The 18,870-nt window shown below is 48.0% G+C and overlaps 1 protein-coding gene across 1 annotated transcript; it reads right to left on the bottom strand.

The window, feature by feature from the left end:
* Positions 1-6,182: 6,182 nt before the first annotated feature.
* LOC109732787 (probable DNA primase large subunit) lies at positions 6,183-16,978 on the bottom strand. Its single transcript, XM_020291977.3, has 20 exons — positions 16,683-16,978; positions 16,499-16,560; positions 15,930-16,033; positions 15,741-15,822; positions 15,589-15,648; positions 15,448-15,502; positions 15,006-15,025; positions 14,819-14,902; positions 14,677-14,741; positions 14,289-14,337; positions 14,161-14,208; positions 13,979-14,068; positions 13,848-13,907; positions 13,660-13,719; positions 13,341-13,415; positions 13,165-13,250; positions 12,797-12,890; positions 12,608-12,715; positions 12,429-12,510; positions 6,183-6,633 (listed from the first exon to the last, which is right to left on the bottom strand). The coding sequence occupies exons 1-19, from the start codon at positions 16,837-16,839 to the stop codon at positions 12,478-12,480; spliced, it is 1,392 nt and encodes a 463-aa protein (XP_020147566.1). The 5' UTR covers positions 16,840-16,978; the 3' UTR covers positions 6,183-6,633; positions 12,429-12,477.
* Between the last annotated feature and the right edge of the window lie 1,892 nt (positions 16,979-18,870).

Below are 18,870 nucleotides of genomic sequence, written 5' to 3'. Positions count from 1 at the left end.
TCGCACCTCCCGCGCGTTCCGCTCCGTCGCCACCTGAAGGTCGGCACGGGGGTCCACGCGGCGAGTAGTGCTCCCGGATCCTCCCGGCGACCCAACGACGGAGGCGGCTGCAGCCCGCTCGAGCGACAATGGAGCTCTGGTTGTTTGGAGAAAAATACAAGGACTCAGGAGCTACCAGAGAAAAGAAAAGAGAATGCACTAAGGAGAGTGTACTTACGCCGACACCGTCTGCGGCTGCTTCACCGCCTTGCGAAAGCGAGCCACCTTCGCGGTTGCCTCCTCCCGCCTGGTCGCCGCTGCCCCGCCTCTGGGCTTCTTCGGCCGACTGCCGAACAGGCCCGGCGCGGCACGACGCTTTTGCCCACCGCCCCGAGCAGGCGGCACAGCGGAGGAACCCGCGCCGTGGCCAGACGCTGGCTGACGGCGTGGGACGACTTCAGCCTCATCGTCGTCCGGCCAGTCGTCGAAGCTGACTCCAAGCCCGGAGCCGCCTGCTTCGCCGCCGGCTTGGCCACCACCCGCCTCGGTGTTGTCGTCCATAGCGGCCGCCCCCAAGTCGGGGTCCTCCAGATCGTGCTCCGTCCGGTCGGGGACGAATCGGCGCTCCGCGTCCGACCCGCCTGTAGGCCGAAGAAGAGGGCTCTGTCGAGGCAAGCCGACTAGTCAGAGTCGTCCAAAAGGAACTCGGCGACAAAACTGAGAGAAGAAGAAGAGACAAGGAGAACATACCGTGGGCGGCGGATGGCTCGGCAATATGGCTCCTTGCCGAACTGCCACTCTGCGGAGAGTTTGCAGTTCGCAAGGTAGTTCACCATATAGGCCACCTCGTCGTGCGGCATGTCTTTGGTACACATCCGGCTCGGATCGAGCTGGCCGCTCATCTGACAGATCAGATGAGGGCGGCTCTGGAGCGGGAGTACCCGGCGCGTGACGAAGGCGGCCAGCAGGTCGGGCCCCGACAAGCCCTCCGACTGGATCATCGCTCGCACTCGGGCGACAGCTGCGGTTCCAGCCGGCGTCAGCGTCACGGCCCGGTAGGACCACTGGGGCCGCCTGCCTACCGGTGGGCCGGCTACGTAAGCCGGCAGATTGACGTAGTCGCCCTGCAGGGCGACGTTCTTCACGTAGAAGTATGACTTCTGCCATAACTTCACCGACTGGATCAGCGTGATGACGGGGAAGGGGTTGTCGGCAGCCACCCTCCGCATCGCGATGAAGGCACCACTCTGAGCCGGCACGCCCTGCATGCGCGTGCCCAGCTTGGACTGGAAGAACTCCCCCCAGAGCTCGAGGGTGGGGAGGACGCCGAGGTAGCCTTCGCACAAGGTGACGAAGGCAGACAGCAGCACCACCGTGTTCGGGGTGAGGTGGTGCGGCTGGAGTTGGTAGAACTCGAGAAAGGAGCGGAAGAAGGCGCTCACGGGCAAGCCGATGCCGCGCAAGAAATGCGAGTGGAAGACTACCCGCTCGCCTTCCTCCGGCTCCGGCGTGATCTCCTTCGCCGGCGCAAGGCGGACCTCCACCTTGTCCACGCCGGGCAGCCGCCGCGTCTTGCGGAGGAACTCGACGTGATCCTCGTGGACGTTGGAGCCGTCCCAATCCCCGCCATACTGCATCATGGCGTAGGGCTGGCGAGAACGAGCGCGGCGGAGGAGGATCGAGCAGTGGAGCAGTGCGGCGGCGAGGCGCTGTTGCAAGAAAGGGCAGAAGGAAGATGGCGGAAAGGGAAGGGGCGTGCGAGCGCCTGCCGCTCTCCCCCTCCCCCTACTTATAGCTTCGCGCGAAGAAGCCGGGGAGGCGGGGCGTGGGGCGAGACGTGGGATTAACTGCACCCACTCACCCCACGCCTCGCGATTATTACGCCCTAAAGACGTGCCGAAACCGCCGCAGGAAGACGTGCGGCCGGTTTCGGGCCGCAAAGAATCCGCGCCTGGGCCCGGGTGTAGGCGTGGCGGGACCCCGACCTGCGGGGACGTCCCGTCGCGCGCGTGGGCTGGCAGGCTTTTTAGCCAAGAGAGGCCACGTGGTTCGCAGGCGGCAAGTGGCCGGCCCGCGGCCCGGTGCACGCGCCGGCAAGCTCCCGCCTCCGACTCCAAAAAAATTCGCCGAAACGGCGCACCCAACCGAAGCAGGCTCCCAGCTGCCGGCTTGTCAAGATATGATGCTAATCGAGCTTCTCGACTCCCACCCCACCTCGAAGCTCAATCAGCTTCGGGGACTACTGTCGGAGTAAATGGCCACGGGTAGCCTAACCGACTACCCCTGGCTCTTCAGAAATTATCAGACCATTTGATCCATCAAGCATTCAAAGCGTCGGGCCGCCTTCCCCCGGACGGCTATCCCAGGAGCCGACTCTCAGAAGGCGACCCAGCATCAGCAACCTCCCCCAAGATAGTTACGAGATGGCCGACTCCAGGAAGCCGGCCGTAGAGAATGTCGACTCCCCAGAGCCGGCCATGAAGAGCGCCGACTCCAAGAAGCCGGCCAAGGCAGCACCCACCGAAACTACGCCCACATAACGGTGACGGGATGGGGTGTGGCTACAGTGCGGCCCACTATCCCCGAATCCCGAGGCAGGCGTAGCCACAGGACGCCGTACGGGTCGGCCATCTCCCGTCCGGCACGGCCCTGTAGCCATGCTGGCCTCAACGTCATCCACGACAGACGCCAGTACGGCCCACGGGCGGTGGGCCCCTTTAGCCAGAGAGAGACGCGAAGGCGGCCCGGCCTCCCCCAGTCGGCCAAGGGCGTAGCCGGCCCCCAGAAGCCGGCTACCCCCTCCCTCGAAGCATGTGCCACATTAAGGAGACAAGACGAGGTAAGGCTACAGTGAGAGCCCTCGAGGCGGCACACTGTAGCCACGCTTACCTCGACAAAGCCCTCGTCATCAGAGGCGAGGCTACAGTAAACAGCCGCCGACAAGACCCCCGGGTGGTGGGGCTGGTCTGTCGACCCAAAGGGCGGCAGCCGGCGGGACCCACCGGTCGGCGGGCCCCAACGGCCGGCGAAGAAGCCGGCGAGCGCAGACACTGACGACTGGGACCCGCGCCCAGCCGGATTACAATTGTACCCCCGGGGGGTAGGCCTATATAAACCCCCCGGGGCACCCATGCAAAGGGTTGGCTTCTTAGAGTTACACACACACCATATAGAGAGGGAAGTGAGAGCTAGCCTTGCTCTTCTTCTCCCTTGAACCCGACAGCTCTAGGAGCATTTGTAGCTACTCTTTCTGATCTAGTGATCATGCGGAGACCCCGCAGAGCAGGACTAGGGGTGTTATCTCCACGAAGAGCCCCGAACCTAGGTAAGATTCGCCGGCGTGCATGTCTTCGCCTCATCCCGTTTCCAGGCACCGGCGACGTCTTACTGGCTCCCACCATGATAAGCCACCCGTTGGCATATGTCGCACCTACCACCCGACAGAGACCCAAATGTTTGGCTCCTGCCATGACCCAAAGCTTAGCCTCCCGCTGAATGTTGAGTAATAGGACGGACGGCAGAGTAGACTTGTGTTGGAACACCCTAGCATTCCTTTCACACCAGATAGTCCAACAAGTTAACATGGTGAGGGAAGCGATGGCTTTCCGGTGTGGCACGCCGACGCCCGACATGTTGATCCACCAATCGTGGATGGAACGCCTAGTCATCCAAACCGAGGTGTTGATGAAGTCTAGATTGAGCCATCCCTTGATCATCCCCCAAATTCTAGTGGAGAAGCGACACTTGTAGAATAAGTGATGAACGGTCTTGCCCGTTTGTTTGCAAAGCGGGCAGAGCCCACAGTTGGGCCACCCCCTTTTCTGTAATCTATCCGTCGTCCAGATACGGTTTTGAATCGCAAGCCAAGCGAAAAATTTCATCTTGGGTGGCGCCCAAGCCTTCCAAACCGCGAAGTGCATGGACGAACGAACCGTCCCAAGAAGTTGCGCCTTGTACGCAGAAGTGGCGGAGTAAGCTCCATCAAGAGTGTGCTTCCAAGTAATTGTGTCCTCCGTGTCCTTCGATATAGGAATAACTCGCAATCGAGACCACAAGGTGACGATCTGCCGAATGTGCTCCATGGCCCAATGGTCGGGAAGCTTAATTGACGATAGCCATTTGTCCTCATGCATGGCCTCCCTAACAGTCCAATTCTTGCGTTTGGACGCCTCGAAGATGAGAGGGGCGATGTTGGCGGGCTTATCCCCATCAACCCAAGGGGAATCCCAGAAAGGAGCGCACGCCCCGTTGCCTATGGTGATGTACGAAGATGCATAGAAGAGATCTCGGTCCAGAATATCACAAGGGTTGGCCATGCCCACCCACATCTTGGAGGGCTCCGCCCATTCAAACCACAACCATCTCAATCTGAGAGCTCTCGCGAATTTGGTAAGATCAAGGATCCCCAAACCTCCCAACTTAGTCGGTCTGCAAACCAAATTCCAGCTGACCTTGCATTTCGCCCCTGTTACCTTGTTTGTGCCAGCCCATAAAAACGCCCTCTCAATCTTGGTAATATTACGTAGTGTACTCACCGGCGGTTTGAGAGCGATGATGTGGTAGATCACCTGGGAGGTGAGGACAGATTTGACAAGAGCTCCACGCCCAATGGAGGTAATATTTTGCCCATCCCACGGCACCAGCCTGGCAGCCACCTTGTCTTCAAGGAATTGAAAGTCCGCCGCCTTCAGGTGGCGGATTGACAGTGGCAGCCCCAAATACTTCATGGGGAAGGAGGTCCGAGCAGCGGGAAGCGCGGAGAGGGTCTCATCCAAGTTTACGTTCCCGCACCGGATAGGAACAACTAAGCTCTTTTGGAAGTTTGTACATAAACCTGTAACCTTCCCAAAGTGATTCAGGATGAGGGCGAAGTTATCAATGTCCTGCTTGACCGGGGCCATGAAGACGGCCGCATCATCAGCATAAAGGGAGGTGCGGAAAATTGCACGACGCCCCTTAAACTTGTGCAACAACCCGCGCCTGGTGGCAATGTCGAGGATCTGCTGTAGGGGGTCAATGGCGAGGACGAACAACAGCGGAGAGATTGGGTCTCCTTGGCGGAAACCACGGCCATGCATAATGAGGGGGCCGGGCACGCCATTAAGCAGGATCCGCGAGGATGAAGACCGGAGCAGTGCGGTGATCCATTCCCGAAACCGCGGTGGGAACCCCCTCCGTTGGAGGAGATCAATGATGTACTCCCATCGCACGGAGTCAAAAGCTTTGCGGATGTCAAGCTTGAAGAGAAGCGCGGGGGTCTTGCTTTTGTGGAGCCGACCAGCAAGGCCCCGAACATACATGAAGTTGTCGTGAATGCATCTCTTTTTAATGAAGGCACTTTGCGCGCTGGAGATGAGGGCATGCATGTGAGGGCTAAGTCTGGCAGCGAGGACCTTAGCAATAATTTTTGCAATGGCATGAATGAGGCTTATCGGTTTGTAATCCGAGATCTCCTCCGCGCCCTCTTTTTTGGGTAGGAGCGCAACGTTCGCTGAGTTTAGCCACTGCAAATTGGCCGAATGCAGATTGTTGAAACAGAGAATGGCTAACATTTACTAGAAAGAAGGATTCAGAAACTACTATAAATTGCCATGAACGGAATACCTCGAGCCTACACACCGCACAAGTAGAGAAGAAACGGGGCAAAAGATCCAATTTCTCGGGAAGAAACATACAACGACACCTCACCTGTGCAATGGACATCGGTTTGTACAAGCGTGCCAGAGCAACGAGGCACAAGACGGCGATGCCCTTCTACCCCCGGTCGCCCGCGGCAGCGGCCCCTGCCGCACCGGTCCAGGCAGGCAACAAGGCGGTGCCCCCTGCCGCTGCGCCATGGCCGCTGACGCCCGCTCCGCCGCAGGGGGTGATCACTGTGCAGGTGATGGCGCCTGGCAACAGCAAGCACTGCGACGGACCGGGAGGCGACGCTGACATTGACCGCCGTGCCGCCTTGTACATATCGAGGGTGCAGGAGCGGCTCAGGCTCGAGCGCATGCACGAGCGCTGACGTGCCGGAGGAACAAGTACCCTGCTGCGTAGCAAGCTTTTCGATCTTGTTTTGCTTGAGTGATGCTGTGCGTGTGTTGTGTAAAATCCCGTGATGTTTGAGTTGAACATATGTAATCCGAGCTTAACATACAAAGTTACCAACGTCTAGATCACGAGACTGTTCTTATCTTTGACCAGACAACAGCAGAAAATTGATGTTCCAAATGTTTAACAGTAAGATGGCAGTAGGATATCTCTGGTCAGTATTTAGTGATTTTTCTGCCTTCTACAAAACATCAACAGACGCCTATATGAAATGAAGAACATGCGTACGTACTCCATAATATTCCTCTCCAAGAAGCAGCACAACTGATCAGGGTGTTCACAAGTCGGTGGTACTAGAAGATTCAGTACTACCAAAATCCATATCAATCTCTATTCGCTCTCATTTTGACGAGTACTGTTGTACGACAATAGATTAAGTTTCTCTTATGTTGCTAATAGTAGCACAGGATGCGACCCCATGGACCGGCAGTTGGAACTCCCCCAACCCCAGCGAGCAGCTTATGTCGCTCCACACATCAGGCTAAACATGAGCAAACTTGATCTCCATGTACTGGCAACGTTGCAGTCAAGCACCACTCTTGATTCGACACCGAGCTGCTGTAGAGTTTAGGGACAGAAAATAAGACACGGAATAAGTTCTATTGTAGCATACCTAGTTACTCTTTGTTAACCAAAATTTAACATCTGCCCAAAATCTTGAGTTGCCTATTTTATGGAAATCTTGTGTTCAGTTATTGCGATACTGTGTTATGCAAGAAACCAACATGATTCTTATTCTAAACTAGATGATCTGCCATTTTGCCAGATCCTGTTTGAGAATGATAGAACAATTTCCTTTTGAGAATGATTAAATAATACACTTCTATTTATGTGGACCAATTGTATACCTACCAGAAAGCTGAATTATATGCATTAATATTGTATATCTACCACTCCAAGAGTGCGCACTTGTGCATCTACCATACATCCGTCAGAAATTGCTCTAGTACCATTGCAAACATGACAGGTAGATATTTTTATACTTTGATGACAAGGGTCAGACAAGTTTCACCATGGTCAAATGACCCTACTACCCTTAAAAGAGAAAACATGCGTTTCATATAATTTCAAAAACTAAACTAAAAGCATGTGTTTTCACTTCATATAGGGCTATCAGTGGCAAATAAACACTATTTCATCTCTTGCTAATGGTACCAAAGCAATTACATCAGTTGTAATTATAAATTTGTATAAGTTTCCAAACTTAGTGGTATATGTACAATTTTCCCCATTTGTTTTACCCAGAACTATTGGACAACGCACAACTCAGTCATGGTTTTTGGAATGATGAACTTCTACCCATTCACTAAAGGCAATGGTCAGGACATCGGTAATTGATACCATATCGGTCGGGTGTTAAGTAGGGATAAACAGGCGAATTTTCCAGTTAATCGGCCGATAAATCAATTAATCGGCTATCCGGCGACCCGCCGAGCAGCGATTAACTAACCGAGATGCCGATTAACTGGCCAATATTTGGAACAATGCACTAAAGGTTTGGCTTGTTAAACCATATCAGCTTGGCCAACATTGATCCTAGGAGAGCAGAACTAATTGGGTGGAAATGAGAGAAATAGGTATCGATCTGGTGCCATGTGCATAGGAACAAATTTCTTGGTTGTTTCCCAGAAATTGGGACAGGAAAGATTTGGACAGCCCGCACAGAGCTAAAATGCAGACTCTTCTCAAAGTATGGCAAGATTTGGGAAGCTCGTGTAAAGGCAAAATGCCGACTCTCTCAATTATTTGTATTATAAGGGTGTATCTAATAGTAACGAAGTTGTACAGATAGATAACAGTATGTATCACGGCACATGTCCGGCACGTTGACACCATATCAAAGTAAGATATCCATCAAAACTGTTTGAAATTGTACTACTTGGTCATGGTTTTCCAAATGATGAAGTGTTACCCATTCGCTAAATGATTGGCTTGTGAACCTTATCAGCTCAGCCAGCATTGATCCTAGCAGGGCAAACTCTGATAAGTTGGAAATGAGAGAATTGGGAATCTCTTTGACGGCGCATAGAATCAAATTTTAGGATTGTTTCACAAAGTTTGAAACTAGAAATATTTGGAAAGGAGACCCCCGAGTCGCAGGGTGACTCGAGTGGAAAACCCCTAGTTGCTCTGGCCTTCCCCACCATCTCCCCCTCCTTGCCGCCGGCTAAGTCTTTGCGGCCACCAAGGACGGCAGCGACGAGGCACCCATCGCACTTCGCTTTGGATTGTCCATGCTCCTAATATGGTAGTCAAATGGATGGTGGTCTCTGGTGTCGGCGACGTGGGTGGGCTGGACCTAATGGTCATGTTATTAGTTGTTCCCGGCATGATCCCTTCATTCCCAGGTCGTCCCCGTCATCCCCCTTCCCATCTCGGTCATCTAAGCCAGATCCAGCTCCTCTTGTTCATCTCGACCTGTTACGCGTATCTGTTAGCACATGCACACAATAGGACCGATTCCTTAGGAAATGTTGCTAAGCGCCACGCCTCCTAAATCCTCTCAACTAATGGCTTGATAGTAGGGATTAATTGAGAACATGAGCTACACATGTACGTGTATATAAGCACTAGATGCCAATGAATATATAATTGTGAGTTGCACCCCAAATCTTCTTCCTCTACATGGTATTAGAGCGGAAGTTCGTGACCAACGTGTCGATCTCGCGCATTTCGTCGGCAAGCATCTTCAAGGGCATGAATTACTCATCGATGGGGGAATCACCCTGGTAGAGGCCCAAGAACTCATGCAGGAGGAAGACGGCGTGTTGCACATTGTTGTCTGGAAGGGGCCGCAACCTTCGTCTAGACAGAATAGGGGTCTTCGCCCTCGCAAACCACAATGTTGAAAATCTCCTAGGAGACCATCAGGTAAAGCCAATGAATGATGGCGGCGTCAACAGAGGACCAGTCATGGTCAACCTTCATGGCTTCATGGCTTGCACGCCAACAGACCAGTCGATGTGATCACGAATTTGGAAGGAGCAGAAGGCAAGGGAGAAATATGTTTTCTAAACATAGAAGGTCGGGTCATTGAGGTCAGGACGAATCGGAACATATTCAGAAATGTTGACGTGGCGAAGGGTAGCAATGTTGAGAGACTCGGCTAGCGCACTAGAGAAAGGGTTGGTCTTGCCGGAAGACAGAGGAAGTAGGAGAATTCATGCGTGAAAGAGTTCGACGCCTTGCAACGGAACAAGACATGGCAACTCGTCCCACGACCATGGCACACCAATGTGATCAGTAGGAAGTGGGTCTTCCAACATAAGTTGTGTCTCAACGGCACTCTTGAGCGGTACAAAGCACGGTGGGTGGTTCATGGCTTTCGGCAACGTACCGGCATCGACTTCACCGACACCTTCACGTCGATTGTCAAACGATGCACGGTCTGCACTGCCCTCTAGCTCACGGTCTCTCATGTTTGGCCGGTGCACCAGATGGATGTCTTCAGCGCCTTCACGGCAACCTCGACAAACAGGTTTTCTGCCATCAACCCATCGGCTTCGTCAATGGCAACAACCCCGACCATGTATGTCTACTCTCTCGTTTGTTGTGCGAGAGTAAGCAAGCACCACATGCCTGGTACTAGCGGATCACAGCCTGCCATCAACTCCTCAGCTTTTGTTCCATGCGCTTTGATGCCTCGCTCTTTGTGTATCGCCATGGCGCTGCCACGGCATACCTGTTGCTCTACATCAACGTCACATATTGACGGCGTCCTCCAAGGAGCTCCTTCGATATATGACCGCCCACCTATGCACCTAGTTCGCCATCAAGGACCTTTGTCCTCTACACTACTTCCTCGGCATTAAAGTGATGCATCCTCGGACGGCTTCTTCCTCTATCAGCAGAAGTATGCACACGAGCTGCTCAAGCGCACCGGCATGCTTAACTACAAGCCCACAGCAACACCCAGACGCCATGGCAAAGCTCTACACACACGATGGCTCACCTGCACCGGACACCCCCTTCTAGTGCTTCATCATTGGGACACTGCGGTATTTGACACTCACCCGGCCGAACTTAAAGTATGTCGTCCAATAGGTGCGCTTCCACATGCAATCATGGCGTGACGCTCACCAGAACCTGGTGAAGCGATTCTCCAGTACATTTGTTGCACCAAGGTTCTCAGCTCACCTTGCACGTGGCGTCCTCAATCGATATTGTGGCGTACTCAGACGCATGGTGGGCCAATTGCCCAAACACCCGCCAACCGACGTCCGACTATTGCGTCTTCCTCAGGCCATCGCTCATCTCGTGGTCCTCAAAGAGTCAGCCACGGTGTTGCACTCCAACAACGAGGCGAAGTACCAGGTTGTGGCCAATGTTATCGTTGAGTGTTCGTGTGTCATGGCCTCGTCAACTTCTTCATGAGCTGCACTGCAACGTCTCCAAGGCTACCATGGTGTATTGTGACAACGTCTCTGTCGTTTATCTATCCACCAACCCCACGCATCATTGATGCAACAAGCACATCGAACTCGACATCCATTTCATGCGCGAGCAGGTGGCTCTCGTGCGTGTTTGTGTTCAGCACGTTCCCACAGCCCAGCAGTCTACAGATCTGATGGCAAAGGGGCTACCGACATCAACCTTTGAGGAAATTCGATCCAGCCTATGCATCGTCGGAGTAGAACCGGTTCCTTAGGATTGGTTGCTAACAGCCACGCCTCCTAAATCTTCTTAGTTAATGGGTTGATAGTAGGGATTAGTTGAGGACGTGAGCTGCACTTGTACGTGTATATAAGCATTGGGTGCCAATGAATGTAATTGTGAGTTGCATCCCAAACCTTCTTCCTCTCTACACGGCCAAATCCAGTAGTGATGATCTAGTGCTCATGCCTCTCGTCGACTCATAACGATGGTTGGACTTGATCGCTTGTCACAGACCAGCCTGGCACCATATGGTCATTGGGGGGGGGGGGGGGGGGGGGGGGGGGGGGCTGCATGTCATTGGCTTGCGGTGGTGCGGCAACCTCCTCTTCTGGCTCCACAGCTAGCCTTTGTCCCGCTCCCCTGCCCCTTGGTTGTTGGTAACGGTTGGCGCCCTCTTTGCTGCTTGCACGCCCCTCCTGCTCCCCTTCGGTTCGTGCCCGTCCACCCCGCAGTCCTCCTATGGCCTTAGTGGCGGCTGGTCCAATAGCGTTGGGCTGGTGGCCTCGGTCACTCGATGACGCCATGCCATGCCTATGCTCAAGCAAGTGGTGTTTGTTCAAGGTTGGTGGCGGACTTGTCCATGTGTTGCTTGTGCTTTAGTCATTGTCGTCGTTGTAGTCATGTTTGGGTCATGTTGTTGCCGACTGTTGCACAAGCTCTTATAGTGGATGTTTTCCTGCTTTCATGTCATACACAGCACTATTGCTCTTGTCTAGGTTGGGTTTGATGGTCTTCTAGCCGCAGACCGTGAATTCTTGGTTTGGCGGTTTTAGGTCGGTTTGGTTCTGCAGTTAGGTCGTGTCTCTATGATGTTGTATGGGTTGTGCCTTTTTTGGCGTTGTATCATCTTAATGAAACATGCAGCTCTCATGCATGGTCCAGGAAAAAAAAAATTGGAAAGCCCACACGGAGCTAAAGCGCAGACTCTTCTCCTGCCCGATGTTTCATAGGCGCATCATCACATCAGATGTCCTTGCGGTGAGGGAGTGGCCTTACAACCAGTTTAGGTTTGCCTTCAAGCCCATGAGACAGCCCTCCACAACTGTATTCAGTGCCCTTTATCATTCGAGTTGGCAATTTGATAAACAGTGGCTTGCGATTGGGAGCATAGTGAACATGCGGTCCTTTGAATCAGTGGATGATTTGAGGGAAGGGACTACATTGTTACACCAAAATACAGTTGGCAGGAGCAGTCAAATCCTATACATCCTATGGAAGGTCTGGAAAGAGTGCAACAAGATAATTTTCAATGCAACTAGGATAATATCTTCCATTTTCTAAAAAAATAATTAGGATGGACTACCGCGAGGTGGCTTCTCTAGCTTTGGGGACAATAATCGACAGGCAGTTAGTGTTACAGACATTTGGGTGTAGACTACTGTAGAATTGAGGGTTTCTTTGGTCTTGGTACTCTAAAACAGTGACCCACTAAATCACTCCTGCTACTGTTGGCAATGCTCCTGGCAGTTTCCTCAAAAAAGAAGATAAATGCTTAAAGCTAAGTATCATGAGCATTATATATTTGAGAAACTCGAATGGCAGCAGAAATATTCATCACAGGTCCAAAAAAAAATGGTGAGCAGCACGTCTACAGTAATTGCTGTCACACATTAGAAATGTTATACAATGGACAAAATGCAGTTAACATTCAATCATCAAGTACAAAGTTACAACTTCCAAAACAGTAGTGTCAAAACCTGGGTTTCTACTTGGTGGATGGACTGCTTTCTGCAGGAGCATCCCAACTTAGGTCGATAACTGACTCTGTACTGTTTGGTTCTGCAGAATGAACCAATATTAGTGTCAATTCCAATTCCTTATATACTGAAAAAAAGAAGGAATCACAGTTTCATGGGTAATCAACTATCTAACTCACCTTAGCTTGCAAGACTTTCTGGCTTTCGCTGAAATACTGATTAGGATGATTGATTCCGGTATCACATGACACACCATGAGTTGCCTCGAAAGTCATTGTGCAAGCTAGCTGCATTGTCGCATGGATCAGATGATTTGGTTAGTCGATAATAGAACACTGCTAATGAAACTAAGGACTGGGGTAAAGTACCTGGTAATGCCTGTTCTTCACTTTATCGAGTATCCCTTCCAAAGCATTTCCACCGACACCCATATTGTTGAGAGCTGCTCTCAGGTTCTCTTCACTACAAATACAACACAAAAAAAGGGGGTAAACACATGGAACAAATATTAGGAGATCCAGTAAATTTCCTGGATTTTTTTGGATTCAACATGCTGCCATTCAGGTCAGTCCAAAACCTTTAACATGCAGAATACAAGGCCCCATATTCTCATACTTCAGAGACACTGTTAGGCAATTAACGCTAGTAGAAAGTTCAGGGTAACCACAAAAAATATAAGCTTTTAGCTATTCTGATAACTATTATTTAAAGAGGACACTATAAATGAGAATAATACCCAAAATGTCGATAAGGGCAACCATGATGATCACCAACGCCAGGTGTAGCGGAGATGATCTTTTGACATGAATATGAAGTGTAATCCTGCAGCAACCATTTAACAGGTTATCAATTTTCCATCAAAAAGGCAAGAGTTACTAATATTAAGTTATGTACATAGAACAAGGGGCTTACCGTTCGTTTTCCTTCTTTTCCATAATTGTGTCTGATACTATATGCATATTCCTTGTCAAATCGCTCAGAGCCAACCTTATCCGTAAGAGATTCAGCATCAGTGAAGCAATAGAAACTAGAAACTATATCTGATTAACTTACAGCACTACAGGTAAGAGTGCAGTAAGTAGTCATACAAAAAGTATTGCTTAACACAACTTCAACATCATAAAAACGCTGAGAGGTTTGCATATGGTCTCTCAACAATAAAAGTTTTCTCGGACACTTCCACAGAAATAAAGCTGCAGATTCATATATTCACCAGGAAAAGTACAGGTACCTTCTGAGAGAATTCCGATCTCCAAAATGTGAGAGCATCCTCCAGCTTTAGCCCAGCACCCTAAATAATAAAGTTTCAGAAGTACATTAACACGGCATAAAGAGCAGCCCGGTACATTAACACGGCATAAATAAAATAAATTATTGGTGCTTATGAAACTAAGATTCAGCTTTAACTCGTCGTATTACCTTGAGGAAAAGACCAAACTGCATTCTACCCCCGTGTTTGAGATGATGGTTTTCTCTCAACTGCCAAAAAGCAAACACTAAATAACCTGATCAAAAGGTAAGTCATGTACATAACTTTTAAGGTGCCTGACCTTCTCTAGCATATGGCGCATACAAAGAGGGAAAGAAGTTCTAGCCAGTTGATCAATATCCTTCGGCGAAATCTCAGTAGCATCATTTGGCTGTATAAAATATTGATTATAAACCAAAAGGTTCAGTAATTTAGTGAAGCATCGAAAATAATGTGTTGAAAAGTACAGGTGTAACAGTATACCTGAGAGTAATCAGGTCCAAAATATGCATTGCTTAACGCTTCAACAATCTGTTCAAGAAATATACATCATACATGTTACTAGAAGATAAGCCTGAGAAAAAAACTGGGAATTGTGCACTTATACTTACAGGAGTCAACCTATCCTTTTCTTGTTCCTTAATGGTCGCAGTCCATTTCCTGTGCTTGAATTGTTTCAGGTATTAGAGATTGTCTTTACTCATATACAGCCATACAAGTGCTAAGTTCAAAAACGAATGCCAAGATGGAAGGGAAGTTCAAAGTAACGAAACAGTGTAATCATGCAAACAACTACAAACTCAAGTCTTTTTATTTGTCTAAACATGAATGGAGGCTGATTGATGAGACAAAAAACACTATTGTTATGTATGCATAAGGTACAAGGGAGATACAATATTGTTAAAAATACACAATCAGGTAGCATATATCAAGACCACAAGAAATATTTCCTACAAAATAAGCAAGTACAACTTTGAAAAATACAAGGTTACCATTTACCTATTTGTTAAAACAAGTGCCTTTGAGATATTGCAGCGGAACTGGGTTACCACAAGTGAAACCACCTGGCATATTTATGCAGATATGTTTAGCATGGGCATTAACCAAATAAGAAGTTTGCATTCTCATGTTCACATCAAACCTGACTCATCGCAACATAAGCATAGCCCTTTGAAAGGAATACTCGGCGGCTGGCAACAAGATCTGGAACTTCTTCAAAAGGTACCTTAATTGGGTTTAAGCATTATTTAGTTAGGTTGCTCAATCACAGGAACAAAAACTTAAAACAAATATATGGGATTTAAAACTAAGATAGACTGTGCACATACCTTGAAGAACACAGATTCAACTGCAAAATGAAATACAAAAAGTTAGCTCGTAAGTTCAAGAACTCAAATGCCAATAAGAACGTTTCTACTTGAACAGCATAAAGAACAATTGACAAACGGTGACAAAGGTTGAAGTACTAAAAGTTTCACATCACAATGCTATGCATTGCAAATACATTTTCTTTAGAGATATCTCCAGAGTTCAATCCCAGTGGTCCAGCCACTGTATCAGACAGTACATAACTAGTCGTGATTTCAGATCATACAACAATTGGACGTAATCCAAAGCAGATCATTCTGTAATTTGTTATAATGCCTTGGAATAGAAATCTGCACCTAAATAAGTTAAAAGCAGTGACAAATCCAAATTGAATATGTGGGCACCTGTGCCACTTATTTTCAAGGTACAAATCAAACTAAACCAGCAAAGAGTGTTCCATACCGCTTGCCGATTGACCAATGGAACGTGCAACTTGGCTTAACTTATCTTTCACAGCCTACAGCATGAAACCGAGAAGTTACATTACTCTGAAGCATCAACATCCAAGTGCTCAACTATTTTATTAATGTCCATAATCTATACCTCGAATTCCGAGTGTGGCAATGCTTTGTATGGAAGCTGAAACTCACTCATAAGAAGCCTCTGAAAAAGACAGTAGGACAAGCATGGTTAAAACATATGGAGTATATTATTTTCCTTAAGTTCAGTTACATGACAAATAGAGAAGAAGCCACCTGTGATTCAGGACTCTCGAGACGAAAGCGATACCGAAACAGTGTATTTTCCATGGAGAGAAACCACTTACGCAATTCCTCCCTAGAAGGTAGGTAAACAAACAGTGTTCCAATAAGTTGATCAAAATCGCAGAAACAAACCACCAGCCTGATGAATCCAAAATGTAACTGCAAGAATGTTATGCTTACGTTCTGCAGTATACAAGACGGAGCACAAAGTGAGATATTATGTCCTTGTTCAAAGTCTCTGCTGGATCCTGGTGCCTCATATGTGCCTTCCACAATTCGCTTACCTAAGTGTCAAGGAGAATCATACATTTCAGTTTGATTCAAACATTTAATCACCATTCATAACAAGGCTTCAGATATCTATACTTAACTTGCTTGCCTAGATATCAAGGAGAAGCATATGCTAAATCCATAACTAGACTTACCAAAAATTTACCTTAATATATACTCGATCTAAGAAACACTTGCAACTTGAATTTAGAATACATTAAATTTTATCAAGAAATTTTCAAATAATAAAATGGAAATATCCAAAAGGAACATCGTGTGGACATCTAAAAGAGCCTGAGTTCAACTTATAAATTGTCCATGCGTCTCTTCTAAATCAAACTCAGATCGAGGTCTACACGCAGCAAGATTTACTGATACTTTCACCTGCTTGTACCAAAAATCTGCAAAAACTCCCAAATATGTAGCTTTCTAGCGGAAGGCGCCGAAATAGATCAACGGAGCAAGAGAGCATGGCTCACCAGTTTCTCCATCTCCTCCGGCCTCTTCCCCCGCGATAGCCCATCCGAGATCCCCTTCAGCACTAACCAACACAGCACAGAAAATTCGCATGAAACGCTAACTGTTAATAATAACCAGATCTAAAGAGGTGCGCTGCAGAGCGAACCAAAAATTGCCCCACGAAACGAAGGCCGGTCAACGCACCTCGCAGGCGGTCGATGGCGAAGAGCTCGAACTCCTCCAGCCGCACCTCCAGCTGCGGCGCCACACGGTACGTTGGCAGGGCCCCCGCGCCGCTGCCTCCGCCGCTGGCGGCTGCGGCCGCCGCCGCGAGCTGCCGTTGGGATCGCACGATTTCCATGGCTGTGGGTGTTTGGTTCCAAGCGCGGCGGAATGAGGCCCTCTCTCTCGCTCGCTCGTTCGCTCTCTCTCTCTCTCTCTCTCTCTCTCCTCTGCGGCGGGGGCTAGGAGAAGGGGATTGGGGATTTTTCTTCCGAGTTTGGCGGGAAATGGGTGTGCTTTTCCCGCGGCTGGACGGTCAGCTGCTATGTATGGGCTAGGCCTTCAGTTTCAACTCCGTATACATTTAGGCAAACGGATTTATTTGGCGCCCATAGCGCCCTTTACTTTTTTTCTTAACAAAGACATCATTAGATCTGATTAAAATAAAAAATGACCCAACGGATAGATAATTGGACATAGAATGACCAGTAAAAAACAAAATTACATTAAAAAGCATACTAGTATTCTTTCTCCTCTGATTGTACGCCACCCGCCGAAGCTTGAAAATTGCACTGAACCAACAGCAAAGAAAAATAGTGTCGTTTACTTCGTACCTAATACAGGGCGCTCAGGTCCCTTCGCTATGTTTTTAAGTAGACCAACCCATACTAGCAGACCAACCCATACTGTCATCTTTCGCTGCACCGTTTTTGGGAACCCTAGAAGGTTAAAATCGAGTTTTTTGGGCTGTTTTATTTTTTTTTGTTCGGGACTGAGTTTTTCTCTGCTTTTTTTTCGTTTCATATGAATTCTTTTTGAATCCATGAACTTTTTCAATTTCATGAACAATTTCAAATCAAATTTTTTGAATCCATGGAGTGGACTTTACAAATTCATAAAAGAACATTCAAACTAGTGAACTTGTTTCAAATTAGCGATCTTTTTACAAATTTGTAAAAAAAATGAATTCTAAAAATTTGTGATCTTTTTCAAATTTGTGAACTTAAAAAAACAAATTTGTGAACTTTTTGAAAATTCAATGATTGGTCAAATGGTCTCATGAGTCGCGTGCTGTCTAGCACGTGTGACCGCCAGTAATCTTAATGGGCGTTGTAAACTCTGCATGGGAGGTCTCGAGACAAACTAACGCTGCAATGCACACCGCGAGCGAGCGAATCAACTAAGATGGGACTGCCCATTTTATCAGCGAGAGGTGCATTCTAAAGAATCCGTTTTGGGAATCTTCTAGAAGGTTCTTGAATTGGTTTTTACCGGTTTTTAGTTTTCCTTTTCTTTTTTATCTTTTCTTTTCTTTCGTATTTTCTTTTACTTTTTAAAAGTTTATTTTTCTTTTCCATTTTTTGGGGAAATTCAAGCATTTATTGAAATCTCAAAAATATTCACATTTTGAAAATTGATCAAAAATTTCAAAAAATGTGTTTTCCAAAATTGTTCAAAATTACAAAAAATGTCTCTCCTTTCAAAAACATAAATTCATAAAATGTTTGCATTTTTTAAAAATGTTCGCACTTTAAAAAGGTTCTTCTGAATTTTGAAAAATGTGTGTAGGATCCGATCCTTTTCGATTGGGCCTTCGCATAGATGGCTAAAGACTAAAAAGAACGTAGAAAATAAAACTTAGTTGCTTGTCTTCAACCCCCTTTTTTCTAATCCTAGCTGCCATCAAAGTCTCTTCCATGCTGATACATCTCAAACGTATTTATAATTCTTGATTGTTTCATGCTATTATAATATGGCTATTAAATAGTTTTTATATTATTTTTTTGTACTAACTTATTAATTTAGTGACCAAAGCGAGTTGTTTTCTGCATATTTTTGGTTCCACGCATTGTTTCACATAGCGGATATAGCATCTGCTATTGCATACGCAATAGCGCAACCGCAGTAGTGTCCAATATTGCTTAAATTAAATGTCATTATTTTTTGATCTAGAAATATACACAATAATCGAGTGTTTTACAAATCCGCTACGTGGACATAGCATGCACAATATCGCCCACTATCCGCATTCTACTGCGTAGACCCCAATCCGCTACCAGCCCGCTATCCGCTATTTATAACCATCTTCCAAGAAATCAACATCCACTGGGGTCGAAACATTACAGGGATTTAATATGATTTTTTTCTCAACAAGAAGAGTCCAGAAAGT

Source organism: Aegilops tauschii, chromosome 2, assembly GCF_002575655.3.
Source record: "Aegilops tauschii subsp. strangulata cultivar AL8/78 chromosome 2, Aet v6.0, whole genome shotgun sequence".
NCBI classification, from domain to species: domain Eukaryota; kingdom Viridiplantae; phylum Streptophyta; class Magnoliopsida; order Poales; family Poaceae; genus Aegilops; species Aegilops tauschii.
Note: the sequence above shows the minus strand (reverse complement) of the source record. Positions and strands in the feature narration are given on the sequence as shown.